This window comes from Nelusetta ayraudi, unplaced genomic scaffold, assembly GCF_046127955.1.
Source record: "Nelusetta ayraudi isolate G7.1 ecotype Tasmania unplaced genomic scaffold, CSIRO-AGI_Nayr_v1 ptg000132l, whole genome shotgun sequence".
Taxonomy (NCBI): Eukaryota; Metazoa; Chordata; class Actinopteri; order Tetraodontiformes; family Monacanthidae; genus Nelusetta; species Nelusetta ayraudi.
The window spans coordinates 1,226,894-1,248,654 of NW_027466182.1; the positions used below are offsets into that span (position 1 = coordinate 1,226,894).

The 21,761-nt window shown below is 47.1% G+C and overlaps 1 protein-coding gene across 6 annotated transcripts in view; it reads right to left on the reverse strand.

The window, feature by feature from the left end:
- The window catches only part of LOC142904798 (rab effector MyRIP-like), a 79,417-nt gene that overhangs the window by 12,426 nt on the left and 45,230 nt on the right, over positions 1–21,761 (reverse strand). For all 6 annotated transcript variants that reach the window (XR_012929450.1, XR_012929453.1, XR_012929452.1 and 3 more), the window contains exons 4-8: positions 10,544–10,680; positions 1,527–1,613; positions 800–897; positions 334–414; positions 21–182 (exon numbers count right to left, since the gene is read on the reverse strand). Coding sequence is in view for 1 of the 6 variants with exons in the window: in XM_076051117.1 (XP_075907232.1) it covers positions 21–182; positions 334–414; positions 800–897; positions 1,527–1,613; positions 10,544–10,680 (565 nt within the window). In the remaining 5 variants the exon portion in view is untranslated. The remainder of the gene's footprint in view (positions 1–20; positions 183–333; positions 415–799; positions 898–1,526; positions 1,614–10,543; positions 10,681–21,761) is intronic.

The following is a 21,761-nucleotide window of genomic DNA, read 5'->3' on the forward strand; positions in this document are numbered from 1 at the left end:
TAGACTTGCCGAGAACTCACCCACAGGGAGTATGGATTCTTGAGGGGGTCCTGCGGGTCCTGCGACGAGGTCTGAGGCTGAGACGGAGATGGCAGCTCGCTGGACTGGATCAGGGACTGAGGTTGAGGCCAGACAAAGTCGTACTCTGTCTGCATATCTGATCGCTTCCTCCTCTGGATGATCTGAGGAGAAGGTGAGGCGGAAGGGAGACGACGGGATAAAAGGTTGTTTGAATAATATATTTTAACAGTAAGGCCAATACATAATAAAAAAAAATCCCATCAGAAGAAGTGAATATTCAGATGATGACGTGAAAGACAGTCTGACTCTTACTTTTTGTACAATGGTCGTAGCAAGTTCTTCTATGAGCTCTTCTTTGTGGTCCCGGAGATATCGAGCTTCATTCTGCTTCTCCTGTGAGCGAGCGAACGAACGAACAACACATACACAGACATACACACCATCACCCTGGTTTTAAAGAATCCCCTCATTCCGTGGGTTAGAAAGCAGTGGTGTAGTCGAGTTTATTCTAGTGAGATCATGAAAGACTGATTATGTACGGTCTAAATGAGAATGTATTGTAAGCAACACAAGAAATATAACAGTCATTTACAGCTGGACTTTAATTAACGGACGTACAGCAATCATATGACAAACACATTTTCTGAAGCGGCACTAAAGCAACGGCAACAGATCAGAACATAAAAAAAAAACGTAATTTGCATTTTTTAGTGGTTGTACGGTAATTTTCTAGTGGAATCAGGTGCTGAATGTGTGAGGCTTGAACCTAAAGTCTCACCAAGCTGTCGCTGAACTCCTCTGCCTTGGCGATGGCCTCCTCTATGGCCTCCTCAGCAACACGCAGGGCGACCGTGAGCGTCTCTGCCATGCTGTGTCCTAGGATCGCACACACACACACACACACACACACACACACACACACACACACACACACACACACACACACACACACACACACACACACACACACACACACACACACACACACCAGTTAGTTCTAAGCCAAAGAAGCAGAACAAAACGGCAGACAGTGAGAATGAGTCCATTTTAAAGTGTTGGGTCTGACAAAAACGTGGCTAGTTTCTGGGGTTCTGGAGCGCTGGAATTATTTAGGTGGCCGAGTTTGATCAATGCGTAAACAACTCGTAATTACAGGCAAACAAACAAAGAAGCTTTCGACTGTTTGCATATTAATTTGTCCAAGAATGTGTGTGTGTGTGTGTGTGCTAGAGAGAGAGAGGTCAAGTGTCTGTCTGTCTGTGTGTGTGTGTGTATGTGTAAGCGGAGGGTTTAATTAGCTTTGGGTGTCAGCGTCGTGCTTGTTATGAGAGGTGACGCGTCGGCTGTTTGGTTTGGATTCCGCCTGAATTCCAATGTGTGTTTGCAACTAATCAACCACGCAAAAACACAACCAAGCACAAGCAGGCATTTGCCTTATTTTACAATAAGTTTCGCCTTTGGGTAGAATAGCTTAAAAGGCTTAACAATCAATTGTGGTCACCTACCTTCACTCTGTCTGTAGAAGGCGGAGTCGCTGCCACAGACGCTGCCATCGTTGTCGTTTCCCGTGCTTCCCTCGTGAACGCTGCTTTCTTGAGGGGAACACAGAGGGAGACGTCGTGAAGTCGTGGGGGGCTGGGGGGTGGAAGCTTTGAAAAGACGCAACCTGTCACAAGCATCGCAAACACCCCCTTTACCCTCCTGCTGCCACCGCGTTAGAAGTCAGTCACACGGCGCCGCGCGCCACCCTATCGCGCGCTCGTCAAACAAACTCCCAGCGGTGGTTTTGTCATCCCGACAACTCGCACCGTTTGGTTTTTCGGTCGCGAAACGAACGTCGGCGCTGAAGCAAACGAGTGGGTCTGTTTTAAACAAACTCCAACCGGAAACAAAAAAAACAAACAAAAAACAGACAAAATAGGGGACGTGCGCGTGAGCCCGGAATGAAAACGTTGTCATTGTTAATTCAGAGACGAACCTCTTAAAAGAGGCCCGGAGAGCCTGGGGTAGGTGTAATTGTAAAAACATCCTCGCCGCCTCCAACGTCACCAGATTCCCTCTGCGGCCCATTAGCTCCCGTTACGACAGCCCTCCCGCTCTTCCCCTTTTATTGTGGTCTCCTCAACAGTCCAGCTGTTAAAGACTAAACAGCGCGAGCGGAGCGCGCACGCAGCTTATTAGGGTGACAAACTGTCAGGCGGCGAGAGGAATTTTTCCAGCCCCGAGAAACGAAAACCGTTAACCGCCTCTTGAGTGACTTTAAGCCAACAGCGACACCAGCGCGATCCCAGGCCCTCGGGAGTACATTTTTGTTGTCCATGTTGGCAACGGGACACTGAACTCACAGGGAGGGAGGGAGTTCGCTTTGGTCAAAGCCGCCCGGCGGTATTCGGCAGAACTGCGCGCGCAGGGCGACCAGGTTGCGCAGGGCGCCGCTCTTGCTTCACTTGAAGGGCGCCACTGGAAACCCCAGCAGAGAAAAAAAAAAAAGCCCCACCTCGCCAAGAAGACATCAAATGAATCAAATAAATTCTCTCCACGTCAGCGGTGACGCAGCCAGCCGTTTGATATATCATCCATCTTCGGCTTCACTGCGGGACAAACCGGTCCTTGTCACGGCTCCGCTGTGTGTCTTTTTTTTTTTTTTTTTTTCCCCCCTTTCGTTTGAGGCTTGTAAAGCTGTCGGTCACAAACTCTTGCACTGCTTCACTGTGACACGCGATGACAGCCAGGCGTGTGACTCGACCACAGGGCCCACGCTGCCTATGAGGTCGTTAACGATGTGACTAAAAACAGATTTTGATGATCTGCAAATCCTTTTTTTCAACTAAATATAACAGACAATATATTTAACATTCAAACAATTACATGTTAAATGCTATAAACTCTTAAAACATTGAGGTAATGACTCATTGTAAGTTTGACGCCTGCACCATGTTATACATGTGTTTGGTTAATTTACCGGCTCAGCCACTCGCAGTAAGGTGCAACAAGCCCAATCATCACCCCACCGTCCTCCACCACCGCAGTTGTCTCACTCCGGCAGCAGGCAGGAAGGCAGCGTTCAACAGAGCTGCAGCGTTCTCGCTTGGCTAGACACGGCTTGCACTTTCTGGCAGTGCCGGAGGAGACAATACGTGGGCAAATTACCGGCAGCAGCCCAGGACAAATAAGCACACACAAAAAGGATTGCTGTCAGGGAAAGTGAGCAAGCTTGGAAGAAGCAACCCACAACGGCTCTGCACAAACTTCCAGGCCCGATCAAGAACGGAGCGATTCTTGCAGCCGTAAGCATCTTTTTCTATTTTTTTCGCCATTAGCAGAGAGCTTTTGTTGCACTGCTAATATCCCCTGGGTGCCCAACAGTATAAATGCTTTCATCAACGCCTTTTCTCGCCCCCCCCCCAATTGTCCCATTATCTTTTTGTATTTTGCAGGCCTGGATGAGTGTTAATGCATTTCAGATTCATTTCAGGGACACGCATGTCTGCTTTTTTTTTATACGCTATAACGGAACAAAAATACAACAGCTGTACAGCAGGAAAAAAGAAAAGCAAGTGTTGCAGATCGGCCCTGAGAGACACAACTGACTCGGGTGCCTGTGTATCTTTTTTTCCATTCAAGAGTAAAGTTTTACCACCACAATCTCACCTTGTGTCGTTCTTGACCACTTGCCATTATCCCTGCAACTCTGGAGTCTATAGGCGGAAACGTCTCAACATCGCCATGGTAACCAAAACGACTGCATCGGTATCCTGCAACTACATGGATCCAGGCGAGAGTGTAGATACGTGTGCTTAATTGTATGTTGGTCCAGGGATTTCTTCTATTAGCCTAATTATCAAGCAAAGCAGGCATCAGTCTCCCGCACCCATCGTCCGCAGCGGCTTGGAATTTCACGAGAGCTTCAGCTGAACAGCATTAGCATCTTCTCAAAACTTGAAAACATGTTGCGAGATGCGGTGATTTAGCACCCGATGACAATGAGTGCTATGCCAAATTCAACAAGTGAATAGTTTGTAATAAGTCTGGCGCACGAGGCCTCGTGCACACACACTGGGACGAGACAGTTACGGTAATTTGATTTGATTTTGTGACTCCGCGAGCGCTGATATTGAGTTCAACAGCCCTGCGACTTCAAACGGGACGCAGCGCTTCACAGCGGTTATTAATAATCATTAATTACATAAACTGTCAGTCACCACTGTGAATGTGCTGCTCGCAACAGTGAGTATCTGGACCATTTATGGGAGTGTTTGAGTTGGTGGAGCATAATTACCGCGAGGACAAAGGAGGAAATCTTTGTTTTATTTCAACTTGCTTTAAGGGTTGAACAGAAGCGAAAGCGGCTTGGCTCAGGGCCCAGCTTTGACATAATGTTCAGAGCAGCAGCAGCACTTCAAGTTGTGTAATATTGCTTTGGAAAACTGGAAAACATCCAATTGTCCTTCCAAAAGAATCAATTTTTTTTTCAAATTCTTGCAAATGCGGTAATGAAAAACGCATTGCTGTAAGGAGAAAACAAACAGCGGCGAGTATAAATAAATGAGCCAGTGAAGCTCCACTTATGGAGCAAACATTCCTGAAGTGCCAGGAGAAGGAAGGGGAGCCCAGACGGTTTCCCTTTCAATTACAATGCGGCATCTGGCAGCGCAAACAGCCATACAAACAATGTCCTCAGAACAACAGTTGGGCTGGAAGAATCTCCGCTTTCATCACAATGACTGAGGGGGAAGCAAACAAACCTGCACCCGGATCGTTCCGCTCTTATTTGGAGATGAAAGCCACAAAAACTGGAGCGGCACTGTGGAGCTCCTGCCGAAGCCCATCAGCCAATCAGCAGTGCATTATTCCCTGAATGATTTATCCCCGGATTCTTTTTTTGTACGATCCAGATCCGTCATTACTGTTTGGACAACAGTCATATTTACACCATTCACAGCAGCGAGGATTTTTTTTTTTTTTACCAGCCACGTGTTTCATATTGAAAAGCAAGCTGTCATAAAGCAGATCGTCTCCATAACCATGGCGAGCACAACCTACCCAAGACATATAGACGAGTCCACAACAACAAAAGAGAGCTAGAGAGAGGGGGGGAGAAAAAAAAGATTTTCTGATCCAAAATTCTCAGCAGAGGCTCCTGCTGCATTAAATATACATGTGTGTGTGCAATTAGTCGATGACCTACAGCAGCCTTTAAAGTTCAGCAGATGGAGGTAGAATGTAAATGAAGACGGCCATCTGCAATTCATAGTGCAGGTTTTCATCACTTCAATATTTCACTTGTTGAAATGCAGCCGAGTCCTCCGCGTGGAACTGCAGTTGGAATTGCGCGAACTGAAATACTGCAACGCACAAAACGTCGGGTTGCAGCGGTGTTGGCGAGAAAAAGACATCCTCCTCAAGACAAAAACGCTCCTCATTCGGACAGTCGCAAGTTGAAGAATTGTTGGGCGCAAAAGACGGCGAATTTGGCGGCGAGATTCCAAAACGTGAAATGTTTCGCCGGCGGGATTTGTCAAAGAAGGAAGAGACTTGTCAGAAGCATCACACAGCAATTAACTCGGTTGCACCGACGACACCGACGTGTTTGGGCTTGTTTGATTTTTTTTTTGACAGCAGTCGCTCTGGGCTCCTGTTTGACATTCTGCTCGTCAATCCCTGTGGCCAGTCACTGTGCTGTCAGCAAAAAAAAAACCCACACACACACTGTAACGACTGAAAAAGCTGCAAATACAGTTATCAGTCTCTGGTAGTTTTTGGGAGTTCTCTCTGCGTTCATACTGGACGTTGCTTTCCCAGAACGACCCCTGAACTTGTGTCGCGACTCGCGCTGACCTCTGGCCGACCTGCTGGATTACCCCACATTAAGCTCAACACGCAGCGGTTTAGCGTGGAAGAACGGCAGAGTAGCGGCGAGAGCGCTAAATCCCAAACCCACTTGGGAACTTTCCCGAAGGGACGGAAAAAACCCGCATCTTGCGCGACGCCATGTGCTTTCATTTAGCCTCGCTAGAGCCCCGGCAATAATCCCGCGCCGTGGAAGTGGATTGTCTACCTCGACTTTGTCCAAACGCTAAAAAGTGTTTGCGCAAAAACACTGAGCCGCTGAGATTTATACATAGGCTTAGTGCATATTTATAGTAAATTCCTCCGATGCAAACTCTTCAGTGGCTCTTTCAAAGGTCGAAGCCGCTTATAACACTGCGTTTATCTATTTCAGGGGTCTGGGATTATATCTTTTTTCCTCTCTCTATCTCTTATTTCCCCGACAAAGCTTCAGAAGGGAAAGCTTTCCAATACTTCAGAGTGAATAGCACCTGTCAGACTCCGCCACGGACTCGATGACGAGCGCCACAATTTGCTTTCCTCCCCAGTCCCCCCTTGTCAGCGGCGGCTGTCTTCTCCTGAGGCGAAAGGTTTCCCATTATTTTGCCCCGGACAAAATTGATATGCGATAAGCTGACCCGCTGACTGCGCCGAAGAAAGGAAAGCCCGTGCCGAAGAGTGCTTTGCGCTGCCAGGTGAGTTGAGTGACCAGCAGCCCTGAGGTATTGAAGGCACGTGCAGGGTATAGCACAGGGTTGTCAAAATAAAATACACAGTGGGACGAATATTTAAATTATCTTTCAGATAAAAACCTTTTCATATTCACCCAAACAAGATTTGCTTCAAAAACCGAATATGGAACAATCAAAGCTACACTACATGCTATGCTATACTGTATAGCAGGGGTCCCCAAACTACGGCCCGCGGGCCACATCCGGCCCGCTGCGTGTCTGTTTGGCCCGCATGAAGGCAGTCATTCATAACCCCCCCCACTACGTAACTTTGCCGACACGTGAGCGTAGCGCGACAGCACGCTCCCGTTCCCCCGCTCAACAAAGATGTTATCGCTATTTATTTTCAACCAGCACCCCTCAACCAAACTATACTCATGAAAATAAATAAAATCTAAGAAAAATAAATTTGTATGAAATGTCAACAGTAGCCTTTTCCACAGTCTAATGACGAATTTAAAAATAAAATAACAACAAGAAACCAATGAAGCAATGATAATGTCCTTTCGCTCATTGAGCAGAGCATTCTGGGATTTGTAGTGTTACTGGTTACATGTGCTGTATAACAGCAGCAGGCCAGCTCTCGTCGTGATTTTGTACTGGCTTTGTGGGCCAAATATAATGACGCTGCGGACCAGAGTTTGACACCTGTGGTATGGCACAAGCTCACGTGTTTCCGACCGTGTCTGCTGCTGTCAGCTTCTCTCTGTCCCCCCCGTTTCCTGCTCGGCGCTCTCACCGGAGAGAATGGCGTGTTTGAAGAACGATAATGTGTCGGAACACTTCTCCAGTCACTCCCATCCCATTGTATAGGTGTGAGGCAGATGTGTGAGGGATGTGACAGTGAGGCCCTGAAAGGAGGAAGAAAAGTGGGACAACACCCCCCCCACTCCACTCGTTTGAAGTGAATGAAAGGAAAAGAGTGGAAAAAACGCCCATGAAATGAGTTCATTTGCGTCGACAACATCACAAAGTACGAAACAATCCTGGTTTTATCCCAGAAAGATTTAAAGGGGCACAAGAGGAGAATCACATCCTTTCACACTTATCTATACTTCTCAAATGGATCAAAGTCTGACAAATAAAATAAAAAAATATATAGGAAAATAACTTTTTCTCTGACAAACTGAAAACAATGGAAGCCGCATGAAGAAACAGACTCGACCGGCATCTGTAGTTTGTTTCCCGCCAAGCTGTGAGTAGTAAATGGGCGAGAAAAAAAAAAATCAATTTTAGGCGAACTGTCCCTTTAATCGTTCCATTTCGTCCTTCCTCCAAAACGTAATTTCTCCATTTTTTTTTTTACAGCAAATGGTCGCCGACTATTACCCGAGCTTAATGTCAAAGCTCTCGTATCAATCGCGACGGGCGACGACAACGTCCTCCTGCGTGATCCTCCAGTCGCGGGGTCACACGGAAGCATCGCCTTCATCCTGCCCCAGATGATAGACGTGCAAGTAGAAAAAAAAAAAAAAAAAGGATCCCCCCCCCCCCGGTTTTCTCCTCCTGCTGGTTTGAAGGTCACATGTCCTCCCAGGGGACGAGGATTGATGTCGCGCAGCCACATCTCACCCCCGCCGACAGTCACGTTCAGCTGCCATTTCCAAACTGGCACGGAATTGATTTCACAAGCATTGCTCCCTCGGTGACATTTGAAAAACTGAAGAGTCTTTTGCGACGGCGGGGCGCCTATGTTTTACATATGGCTGGAAAACACTTCACGAGGGTGTTGCTTTCTTTCTTTTTTTGGGGGGGGAATTTTTGTAGTCACTTGTCTGTATTCATGAGGGGAGTGCACCAGTAATGAGAGTCTGTCAGAGTCTCCGGGCTGCCGCGACAAAATATTCTTTCCCGGAAGCAAGGAGCAACTGTGAGATGGTGTAACATCTGTTTGTTAATGTGCAACATTTTTCATCTAATCAGTCGCTTTTTGAATCAACGGTAACTTCTGCATCCTGAACTGAAACGACGGCAGATGCCTTGTGATAAGATCGCAGCAATGTGCTGCCTTAACGGTCGACGGAAAATACGTTTTTAAAATGTGCTGGTCTGCTCTATAAAATGCATTTGTTCATTAAAAAAAAAAAAAATCTTACATAGAATGTATCATCTTTATACCACAGTATTTGTTCCGATATATAATAATAAATGATAATTAAAAAAAAAGGATCACTCTTCCAAGATTCCAGATGCCTATCTAATAATAGGAAGACCTGCCAGGCTCATGGGAGCCAATGGAGGAAACATGTAATCCTCCGATCCCCACTACAGTTGACATAAGAGAGGAGGAAAGCAGGAGGTATGGTAGTATGGCTGAAAATTGGAGAGGGGAAACAGGCAACTAGAGGTGTGGAAGGACATTCGTGTTGGAATGAAACCAAACTAAACCAAAACGAGCTGATATGAAAACTGCTTTCGTCCATGGTAGCTTGCTAATCGAATGACGGGCAGGCTGCAATCTGCAGCCTCACCGCCAAATCCTACAGGTTGGACCTTTCATTTTGTTGATGTAACCCCTGTGGACCTCATCTCTTTATGCCTTACAGATGTAATAAAATTTCGCCGCTGCCACAGAGCGCTCCTCATCCGGTTCTGCTTCGTGTCTGACCTGATTTATTCCCCACGTTGGCTCTTCATCTTTTTAATCCCGCGTAGCAGCGGTCTGAAATAATGCCGCGCAGTCAGCGACAAGCGGCGAGCACTGATCGTCGGTTGGTAGCCGGGTCAAAACAATGCTATGTGGGGCCAAGCTGGAGGAGGACGGATAAGAAAAGAAAAAAGGCCGCGCTGCACGGGAGCAATCCAGTGGAGTGACCGGTGCTGATGTAGGCGCTGGCAGGCAGGGAGAGTCCAAGCGGGAAAACTGACCTGCCGTCTGACCCCACAGCTCACTCTGATTAAAGGGGTATTGGTTCCCTTTGTGACATCGCAAATGGCCATTTTCCAGAATTGCGTGCTGAGGCACGCACTTGCCACCACCCATGGGGTGATTTAACAGAGATGATTGCGATGAACCTTGCCATTTCTGTGTAATTACGGAATAAGAAGGGTTTTTTCCCCTTCCCAACTGCAGATCTTATTACCTGTCAGTTAGATACACTGTGTTATGGTGGGACGCTACAGGGATGTCATCCTTTCATCCATCACCAGACAAGGTGGCCTATTATGAGCTGCTTTGTTGCTCGACCATCATGACCTCTGTCTGGCAGCTGATCTTCCCTACAGACCCGTTTCAAATTCATACAAGGCAGAAAACACAATCAGAAGCACCCGCATGGGAAATAAAACCTCACGGCCCGCAAAACCTACATGCATAAAAAAAAAAAGACTAAATAACCGCCATTAGCAAAAAAAAGCACAAACAAAAGTAAGACAATCAATTCTGGCGCAATTTCCAAGTAAATATTGTGAAGTTAAACTTGCTGCTCCTTTCCTCCACTGTAGCCAAGAAGTAAAACCACAGGTTGTGTGAAATGACCTCATAAGTGTAGATAAGTTAGACAACAAATTCAGTAAAATCACTCAAAACACTCACTAAGTATTCCATGTATAATGTGAACTTTTCACGATATTTGACAATGAACAACATCAAATAAACAACCTTGTGATCACGTTCAAAAATATGAATAGTCACCTGTGAGCGTCTGTGGAAAAATCTGGCCTCAACTGGCTAATTATGGAATAATTAGGCGAAAGTGAGTGAAGCTGAGTGAGCAGTCATAAAAAAACAAACAATAAAGGAAGAAGCAAGCTTGATTAGCAATCAGGCGTGCTTGTCAGTGCACATCACATGAAGCCAGATTCAGCTTAGAGCTAAAGTCACACACCTCTCGCCAAATGGGCTGAATCGCTTCGACACGGGGCTGCACCGCGCCGCAATTATCACTTTTGAAAGACATGTATTGAAACAAACAAACGGGGGGGGGGGGGGGGGGGGGAGCGCCACCGGACGGTGAAGTTACCTGGGAGATCCGACAAGGCTCCCTTCTCTATGATGTGCTTCCTGTAGAGAGTCTTCAGAACCTTGGCGCTGCCGAACCTCTTGAAGCGGCTCTTCACATTGTTATAATACCATTCGAGCGACTGTGTCCTCAGAATCCTGCAGGCAGGGAAGAGAGGAGGAGGAAGGCAGGAAGGATGGTGGGGGGAAAAAAAGAGAAGGCGATTTTAAGTAAGGGGCTGGTGGGGTGGGGGAGTGGGGTAGAACAGATGGCAAAGAATAGGGCAGATTTGATTATAATTACATCAGGATTATAACTTTGACTCCAACCCAGGGCTTCTATTAAAATCTGCCGCGTTTTAATTATCAGGATGTAGATAACCAGCTTTTCCAGACATTTTACAATACAATCAGGTCACAGAGACAAAATCTAATTAAGATTTGACACAGGAGGCGCTCGCAAGGCGCGCTTTTCCCGTTATCGCGTCGCCCTTCAGGTAAATCGCTGGTGTCACTTTTACATCCAATCTGCATGTTGCAGTGCGTAACGACAGTACGGTTGTTTTTTTTTTTTTTTTGGTGGATCATGTCACGTCATTTTCCCCAGCCTCTCACTCTGCCTCGATGCCAAGCAATTACATAAGCGGCAAATCATAAGAGAGGGCGGGTTATGAAAAGCCCTTCTTCCACCGGGCGAGGATAAACAAAGCGCACCGCGCACTGGCAGATTAAGTGCTTAAAAGGACACACTTTTGTGTTGGGTGGACAGCGCTGTGTTTCTTCCGAGGCTGTACCATGCAAACGCAAGGCCGCGCTCGGTATTGAGAGTGCATATATTAAGTAATCATATATTAAGATAACACCACTAAGTGCACTTTACTCTTTAAATCAGACCAACTTTTCACTGGCACTTAAATTATAATTCTTTTCTTCCATTTTATCGTCAGTTGCCTTGATCCTTTGTGCGCTTGGCGACATCATCGCCATTTCCATCGGCCCCTTAACTGCACACTGAAGGTATTGCACAGCGTGTCCACACCACGAACTCCATGCCCTCGAGCTGGTTAAAGTAGGACGAATGTAAAATAAAACAAAGCGGCTGATTGTTCGCGCCGGGGTATAAATGGCGCTTTTGCTTAATGAAGAGACCGGCGGCTGAGGAGGAAGAGGAGGAGGAGGAGGGTAGAAATGGCCCCGCTAATAAAAGGGATCTTCAGCATCCCTGAGGCTAGATGGGTGCTGCTGCATCCATCTCACCCTTCATCACTCTCTCATCACCCCTGCAACCCACCCCTCATCCCCAGCCTCACTCTCCCACCTCCCTTTTTCTCAGTGAATTTATTATCCTCTGCCACCATCAGCTGAGCTGTTCAACGGACCTCCGCCCCTTAATTTCATGCCACGGGTCAACCTCGCTTCTCTAATGGGGCCGGGGGGTGGGGGGGGGCGCCGATCCTCAGTGAAGAGGCGTGTCGTGACCCCCCCCCCGCGCCTCCTGCAATCCTCCTGAAATGGAATTGGAAAAGCAGGACGGCATCAAGGGTACGCAAGAGGCAGAGGCAGAAATGGGTTCCGCCTTTTGCTGGAGAATCCGTTGGAACCACTCAGGCTGACGTTTGGTTTGAAACAGGGGTGGGCTGCTGCATTATGGAGCTATTAGAATTTGAGGTTAATTAGCCTAATTAGATAAGAGTTTGCGTAGACATTTTAAGGATAAAAGCAAATTACAATACTAAGATCATTTTCGAAACTATTTATTATGATCAAAATTGGGGTGACTATAGTTCAGGAAGTGGAGCGGGTAGTCCAATGACCAAAAGGTTGGCGGTTCAAATCCCGCGCCATCCCTGTGCACCCCAGAGTGCTTTGGGTCCCTTGAAAAGAGCTATAAAAATCCAATCCATTATTATTACCATTCACATCTGCAAGGTTTTTTTGGGCATATAGTTAAAGATTTACAAAAGGAATCAATTTCAATTTCAAGGTATTGCAACGACAAAAGTGTTTTTCCAACGTCATTGAGGACATGGCACACTTACATCGGAGAAGAAGTGACCCACTGTTGTTTTGGCTCCAAAATCTTTTGATCAGTGGTGCCTGTCAGTCAACGTTGGCACAGAAACCGGCGGCAAGCAAATGCTAAGAACTTCAACTCCGGGCATCCGCTGCCTTTGACTTTGCAGCTGCCACAAACTTGTTGAAATTAGCCGAGCCGCTTCCCCTCCGGCGGGAGGGATTTAGGATAGTGCGAGAGGCGTCGCTGTGAATGAAGCATGACATCGCCTCCCCGGAGTCGTCCCGACTTGAAAAACGGGCGAGAGGAGTGCGAGAGGAGCGGATGCGCCGAGGCTTTCAAGCGGGAGCTGCGCGGCTCTGCGGCGAGAGCTTCTGTTTGGTAATGAGGCCGGGAGATCCCCTGCATCACTAAGCAAAGAGGGATTCCTGCGGATCCCGCCGCCACCGCTACGCCCTCTCCCTCTCATCCTCGCCGCTCCGCAGCCCCTCTGCCCTCGATGCTTCAGAAGAATGATTTGCACTTCTAAATGAGGCTTAAATAAAATATATGGGTGCATATTGGAAGTGCAATAAAAAAAAAGTATGTAGGTTTTACTGCACCACCCGCCCCCTTTGGCAAATGGATCCATTAAGATTATTGACTTCCTGAGCCCTCTAATGAATTGTCTCAGCTCCTGTTGTGGACGCCCAAGGAAGGCGCTGCCGTCAAGAAGGAGCGGAACGCCGATGGCCGAGTCAAAGAGGACAAAGTATAGACTTTGGTCTGCGCTGAATATTCGCCAATTGACTAGACAAGGACAAGAAAACATGACTGTTAAGCACAATAATAAGTATTTTTCTCGATGTTTAGAACCCCAGATTAAGCATTATGCGGTTCTGCACGGACGCAAAAGTAGCTGGAGTCATCAGTGCAGCAGGGAAGAGCAGTTGGACCTTTTTAATGACCAAAGCTTCTTTCCCCCCCCCCCCCCCCTCGCCTTACTAGCTGCAGGAGGAGCTCTTTATAAATTCCGTTTCCTGATTATCCAAATGTCAGTCAGGGAGGAGAAGGCAGGTGATCAACACCGAAGCGACTGCATGCAGAGACTCTGCTGCCAGAGGGTTCTTTCCTTGCCTGCTGCAAACCGAGCTCTCTCTTTTTTTAATCATTATGACAGGTTTGGCATGGCCGTGCCCTGAATATCCAGCGTTGAGGCTTTCCAGCAGTCGACCTTTGGCCCAAACATTTGTCCTTCGACCTGCAATGCCGAGGCCGAATATATTTTGAGCTGCATTTTGGTGGTGCTGTTTTTTTTGTTTTTGTTTTTTTAAAGAGAGGGATTTTATTTTAACTCATTACATAAAACAAACTAAGTGGTGTCGTGTAAATCACACGACACCACTAGATACAATGTTTGTCTGCGCTTTACTTGACTAAGAATATTGAATTTATAGGATGGCTTGGTTAAGAAAGTAAATCTTCCATTTTCCATTCCTCCCTCTTGCATAAATTTACCCCGACATGTACAAATACAGCACTGCGGGAGCAGCAAAAGACGTAAATCAAAGGCTATTTTTTTCCCGTTGTTTGCAGTTAGTCATCCCCGAGAGTTCACCGAACAAATATTAATCAATATTAATATCCCTCCCCCGTTGTGCTCTGTGCTTGTTTAAGAACGGGGCCGTCTTCAGCTCCGGTTATATTTGGACTGCAGCTCGGCACATTTGTAAATGAGGTGGCCAAAACTGCGCTGGTTTCCATTTTTGTTCTCTCCTCTTCCTGCCCTCTGTTGTTTGATGTACAGTATATGATTTAGATGATGTAATGATGCGTTTCGCGTGAAAACGCCGCCCTTCTCTGGAAATGTCCTCCACAACATTTTGTGCATTTAAGCAATGACACGGTTGGACCGTGTCACCGTGCACTTTTCCTGCAGCCTCATTTTCAAATCCTTCACGCAATTTGAGCGGAAGCGACTCCACCAAAGACAGTAAATCCAAGTTTGCCGCCTCGTCCGCCGCGCTGACCTTCTTCCGAACAGCCAGACTTGACGTAGCCGACCGCCCCTCCCTCTCCGCCGGCCCGTCTCCCTTCCTTGTTATCGGCAAGCTCCTTACTTCAGACCTCCACCACCTGGGGTGTTCCAGATGAACAGGTCAGCAGCTTAGAGAGGGGTGCGCCATGGCGCGGAAGAGTGGAAATGAGTTATATTGGGACAAAGTGCTATGAGACGGAGCACGGCGCCGAGGACAGAAACAAATTACACACTGCTCACACAGTGTTTGGTTTCTGAAAGCAGCGGCACAGAGGACTGATGAAAAAAGGAAATGAAATATGGATCAAAAAGCCAAGGTTGGGTTTTCTCTGCGCTGGTATGTTGCAGTGCCAGCAGGGCCAAATGTTGCTTCATCTCTGTGCATTTCTTGTGTCTCTGCTCGCGCTATACGCCGAGTTACTCCTGCCTTTGAATTTGATTGAAGTGGAAAATTAAGGCGGCTGAAGATGGGAAACAACATCACTATCTAGTGGCAGTAATTGTTATGACATATTCCTTGATAATTAGATGATTATTTGTGTGTTTTGATCTAAACTGTGTCTTTAAGATACAGACAGAGCCACTTCAGAACAAAACCAAAATGCTTCTCAGAGCGAAGATTTGGGCCCCAGCTTCGAAATTATACATTTAAAAAATTTAGGGATCATTTAGAACTGCAGCCACAAACAAAGTAAGAAAATGAATAAAAGTTTCCCACTTTATTTGTAATTGAATCTGAACTGCAGGCCAAACATTGCATTCAGAACTATCACAGTGCGCTAATCTATATTAGATGGAGTGCAGTGAATATTTTGGAAAGGTGTGTCAGCTCTAAGAAAACTAGGACACAGCCTAATCCGGCTTTTGATACAGGCAGGTTGGGAGTTCTGACAAACCTGAGACCTGAAAAAAGGAAAAAAATAAAAAATTGACAAGAGACCTGGCAGAGAAAAAGAAAAAAAAAAGATTGACAAGAGACCTCGCAGTGCTTGACAGAAAGATTATGACAGCAACCAAAACTGGCTTGCAGCGGGTTACACCTCGCATGCATAACTGTGTGGATGTACTACAGCCCACGGAGCACATGGGAGAGTGAAATAATCTGCTCTCAGCCCTGCTGCCTCTGCCCAGCCAGAGGCCACATGGGATTTTTCAAGAGGAGCATGCGGAGAGGCAGCTCTCTGCAGCAGCCGCGGCAACGCGGGGAAACCTAGCGGTGAAACAGACTGCAATTTATGCTTCCCACCACACGAGTCTGCCTCCATCTGGCCTTTCTGCGTGGATAATGAAAACCGCAGCTGCCTGCGGCCTTTATCTGAGCAATTACGGAAAGCCAAAAATCCTGATATGATTAGAGCTTAAAGGAGGCAAACGTCTGTAAACAAAATCTGTTAAGTGCCTTGTGACAGGACTACAAAAGCCCACGCTGGTAATTAAATTTCAATCACGGGCCACGGCTGGCTTTTTGAGGTCAGCGGCGTGCGTGGCAAGCCTGGGTTTTATCGCGCCAATGCGAGCGAAAATGTCACTCAGTGAAAAATCTATTAAAATAACAGCATGTTATTACAGCGAAGAAAGATTGAACACAGACCCTTTTTGTCTTGATACCCGATGTACTGCGAGACTGGCCGTAAAAAGCCTCACCGGCAAACGGATACGCACACAAAAGCGCTAACAGTCATTAAAGTGAAATGTTTACGCGGGTCACAGACAACAAGGCGAGAGCACCGTGAAGCCGGGAATTGCCGAGATGCAGAGCAGCCGAGATACCGCCCGTCAAGGTAAAGAGGCCAATAAAGGACAAGGAGCGTGACGGGGAGGAACACGGAAAGGTGGCGTCGCGACAAAGGCGGCAAGTGACACGGCGGGCAGGTCACGGAGTAAAAGGTCGCCGCTTCGACTGACGCCGCAGAGGCGGATCACTCGGAGGAGGGCCTATTTTTAGAGGCTCCCGTGTCATCCACACGGAAGCCGCCTTCAAAGCAGGGGAAGCGGCGGAGGGTCAGTCCTCGGGCTCTCTCTGATGGCGTTTCTTCTCATGGCATATGGAATGAGCGTTTAAACGCATATGGTCGCGCTGCAGCTGGAGGGTTCAAAGCTGGACCGAAGACGAGCGACTGGAGCTCAGGGTTTGATCGTAATGGAAAGACTTCATTGGCCCTCCTCTTCCGTTTGCAGCCACTTCTGCAAGGCGGCAGTTACTCAGACGGCTGGAGGGGTCTCGGGTTGTGTTTAGGCAGCACTTAGAACGCACATCCTTGACTATTAGGGCGCTACTGCAGGTGTTACTCTTGTAAAAGCACAACTTTGTTGCCCGATTCAGAAAAATCAGATAAAGTGGGAGTGTTATCAGCGCGGTAAAGATTGTTTCTCTTTTAACCAAAAAAAAAAAAAAACGGCCACAGTGCTTTTTATTTTTTGGGATAAAGACTCAAAGCCTGCGCCGCATGCATCCCGATCACTACGGCTTCTTATGCTCATTTTACATCACGGACAGATGGAATCGCCTCGCGGGTACATCTGTTCCTCTGCGATAAAGAAAGACTTTTAAAACAACCCCAAATAAACCACATATTAAAGTGAAGTGCATTTAGTATGAGAGCAGCGCTGGTGGCTGTAGGTGCTTTTTTCTTTTTTTGTCGTTGTGTGTATGTTGAAATGACGCCAGAAATTTTCTGACCTGGAGGCAGCATCCTCCACTCTCCACACAGAGGCATTTCATTGGAGTAAAAAATAAAAAAATAATAAAAAAAACAGTCCAAGAGTCAGGCGTTTCACTGCACTCCTGCCAATTAGGGAAGCCAATGGATGGCCGACTTCCAAACAATCCACTGATTGCCCTCATCCTGGGAGCAGCTCCTATCCACTTATCCACAGAACGCTCGCCAAGGAATTGACACGGCCGCTGGAAGAGTGCATACCACTCGCAAATCCTCCTGTAGTTGGACCACCGCCCCTGAGTTCAACAACACGTCTTCTTTTTTTTCGGTTCATCATTATTAGCATATAAATTACGGGAAAACAAGAATAATACAAGAATACAACTGAACGGAACTGAAAAGGAGCAGGTAGAAGCCATAGCTTATATGTTGCCTGCACCCATTTTCCATTATTTAGAATGCCACACCAAAACAAAACATTATAAGGAAACAAATATAAAAATGAAGTCATACTTACACCTCAATGCATACACCAAATGCAACATTGCAATAAATTACAATACACCTGATGTAGATAAGGTACTAAGTTTGACAAGACGCCTCTGAACTGAAGCCATTAGCAGCGCCTAGTTAGCAAGGCTATCTAACGAGTGCCAAATGGGTACAAGTACTATTCCTGCAAAGTTTGCTGCTAATAACTGGTGTCTCTACTAGTCTGTCCAGAGATGAGGACTAGTCCATCCTTCATAATTGCTTGCTCCACTTTTGAGAAAGTTTGCACTTAAAACACACAGTTTGGGTAGTCAGCCCTTGGTGATGTCACCACAGCCACCATCTGAGACCAGTGCCATCAAGGGACTGGTAAGTATATATTGGACTTCAGACGGCTAAAAACTTCAGCTAAGACACTGATTAGACACAGTTTTCAACCATTTGGTGTGCGTGTGTGGAGGGGGGGGGGGTGACGCACTCAGATGAAAGGCACGCCAACACGGCGAGCAGCGCGGGGATGGAAAGCGGCCAGCGGGCTGTGATGTGCGCACCGCTGAGTCACCTCCCCGCATGTGGGAAGTGCGGAGCCGCTGAGTTTTATTCGGTCGCCGACTCTCGTCCTCTTTTCAACACGGGTCTCCGGATTGACTCCAGACGTCGCTCTTGATCTCACCGCGAGCCGACGCTTTTGTCAAGGTCACTTCCCCCGCGTTTTTTTGGCTCTTCAGCGGCGCAACTTCCCGCTTGTCTCCTCGACCCCCCGCCGAGGAGTTTCGTCCCTTTGAACAGCCGGTGTTTGCTGAGTGCTGGCTCCTTTATACTTCGGTCTTCAAGTTCTCTATTTCTTTGTGAATCCACAGAGACCTTCGTTCCGAGGAAACAGACTCTCTCCTCCTGTTCTCCCACCACAATCTGGCCTTCAAACATATTAGCGGGGAACACAGAGAGCCTTGTATGTTCTCCGAAAGCCGATTTAAAGTCCTTGTAAGGGCCTCTGGACTGTATATTTACTCAGGAGCTCATATTGTTTGTTGTTGCTTCCGTTGGTTGGAGGTTTTTTTTTTTGTAAACCATTAGCATTTTGACATTAAGAACCTCAGAACACAATATTGATAAAGATCAAATAATTTAAGTTGCGCTTCTTTCGAACATTTGAATAGAGCTCCAAATCAATATTTAGATATTTCTGGATTTTCATTTAAAAAAAAGGCTTTTCACGAAACTCTCTCACAAAAATCATCCAAGTGTACTTGATGGCAAAAATATCTGAATGACAACTGCAACACACAACAACAGGGGCACCCGGGAGAGAGCAAACTGTCAACTTAGCCGCCTGCACCATCAAGGCTGATGACGGGGTGTGAGGGTTGTGTTTGATTCTCAATCTGACAGATCAGATGGTCGATTCACAGCAAAGCTGTTTGGCAAAGAGGCAAGTGGCTGATATTTTATTTACAGCCAGGCACAACAGATTTCCTACTGTACGGCCCTACTGATTTATTGTATGCGGGAATGAGTCCATGGGAAGCATTTGGAAAGAGAGGGAAGGTAGTTTGGCGTCAGCCAGATTTTTGCGATCTTGTGCCACCAGTTTATCCAGGTCACAGCACTTCAAGGCTCCCTCGCTTTTGGTGCCAGGTGGGAAACGTCTTCAAAAATAACCCTACAATTGATGATGGAGAATGTCTTGCTGGTGACATCACGTCTGTCAAATGTGACAGCAAGACCTCACGCTGCCGGTTCAGCCACTATTGCATCAATCTTCGACGGACCCTCGCCTCAACTTAGACCCAGCAGCCAGCCAACAAGCTGTCCGGTTTGTAAGCTGCCGACGGGTCCGTTTGGGGAACAAGACCGTGTCAATGATATTTACACTCCATCAAATATCGCTGTGCCTTTCTCACCTGGCAATTTTTTGGCTGGTAATATTTTCCATCATCGCCGCCTCAATTTTTTTTTTTTCACCCCCCTTGCCCTTGCCACTCGTAGTCCCCGGCGGGTTTTCCGCTGACACAAAGGCAAATGCGAGCCCAACTTGAGGTCTAATAAGAGTCACGGCGGTACACAGAAAACAACACTCTCTCCACTCAGTCTGGCAGACAGGGCGTGGGAGACGGACGACGATGAATCATTGATGCCGGGCACACAGATCACAAACAACACACACACACACACACACACACACACACACACACACACACACACACACACACACACACACACACACACACACACGACCGGATTCATGCAGGCACACATTTATCTCCCCTCCTTTACTCATCCCTTCTTTCCTGCACAGAGCACCGTGTTTTTCTCCGTGCCATCAGTGGTTTTGTGGTGACAGAGACAGATGGGGGGGATTGAGAGAGGGGCGGCTCACCAGCAGAAGGGGATAAATCTCCCACCGGCTTTCCCTTTTGCCTGAGAATAATACAAAAATCCAAATATTTTTTTGGTCCCCCCCCACCCCCCGGACATCCACCAAACTGCACTTTTCCTTTTGTTCATTTATTACCGTCTGTCTAGTATATATTTTGCATTGTCCCCCGCCAAGAACCAGCCGGTCGGGATGCTAATCATTTACCACCGAGGTCGGGTTTTGGAAGTGGAAATACCGTCGCATTTGAGTTGACAGTATTCCATTAAAGTTGAAAAAGCAAGATGGATGGGTCCATTGTTGCCGTCAGCTTTGCTAGATGTGCACTTCCAAGGCAGTGGGCGAAAAAAAAAAAGAAAGAAGCAATTTCAATGCATTTTCATCTTCAGGAGAAGGAACTTTTAATCCAACTCTGTAATTAGAAAACTAAATATATATGTATATTTTAATGCTTGTATATAGTGGGGTCGTTATGTTGCGTTCTAACAGTAGCTGCGTTTCCATTATCCCTAGAATTGCGCAAAACCGAAATATCGAAATAAAAAAAAAAAAAACTTTGAAAAAACCCTCAAATATCGCTAAAAGGGTTTTTACGCTCGCTCAGGAGGTGGTTTTTCAGACGTATTGATATAGGTATATGGCAAGTGTCATGGAAACTTTACAAGTCAGCAGACGTATGGGGTCACGTGACCAGTTCACTTCAAGTGAAAATGACGATCCTCTCCCTGAAATCCCTTACTCGTGTGTGCTGCCTTACATACGGATTTTGTACTTTGTCGAAATCTTGGAAATATCGCTTTTATTTTGAAAAAACGTAATGGAAACGCAGCTAGTGCGGTCATGCGTGAATGAGCGGCCATATGAGAGAGGCCACACGTTTATGGAAGGGTAATGGTAGGAGGCCGGAGCGAGGAGCACCGATTGCATTCAGAAACGGATGCCGTAAAAATTAAACGGGGCGCCATTCGTCAACCAATGGCCCAGGCGATGGTCGTCGGGCCAACCCCCCACCCTGCCTGGCTTACTGATGAGGGAGCGAGGGCGGGGAACTGCGAGCGCCGGCGCTTTGTTTATTCTGCCGTAAATTGCGACTCTTGTTTTAAACACTCGCGCAAAACTCTCGGCGGAATAAGAACATCCCTGCACAGCAACCGGCGGAGCCCGGGGCGAAAACACAGCAGTGCAAACACACGCTCGGCTGTAAACAGCGTAAAAAAAACAAAACAAGGCAGATGTGAATGGCAGAGAACTCGTTTGGAAAAAACAGTTGCACACTTGCTGTTGTAGTTGTTGCTTTTCATATTTTACATTTTTTTTTTTTAAATCCAGCGCTCGGTTTCGATCGCTCACTGCAACCTCTGCCCTTTCTCTTTTTATGCCTTTTATGTACATCGCACTCCAGGCCAGCGCAGGAAGCTGCTGGTGCCGCTGCATTATTCATACTGATGCCGCCATTCTGAGTAATTGGACTCATGAAGCCCGGGTGCCGGGAGACACCCTCTCCGCCTCTCGCCGACCGGCTCTCAGCTGAAATTGTCTCCATCTTCGTTGGTGACCTCTGGGTGCAATCAGTGGAGACAGCAAGGTGATCGCCCTCCGCATCCGAGGGGCCGAGTCGATTCCCGACCGAGATTAGCACGGCTGGACCTACGAATACGGCGGCGGCGGCCGCAACCAAGG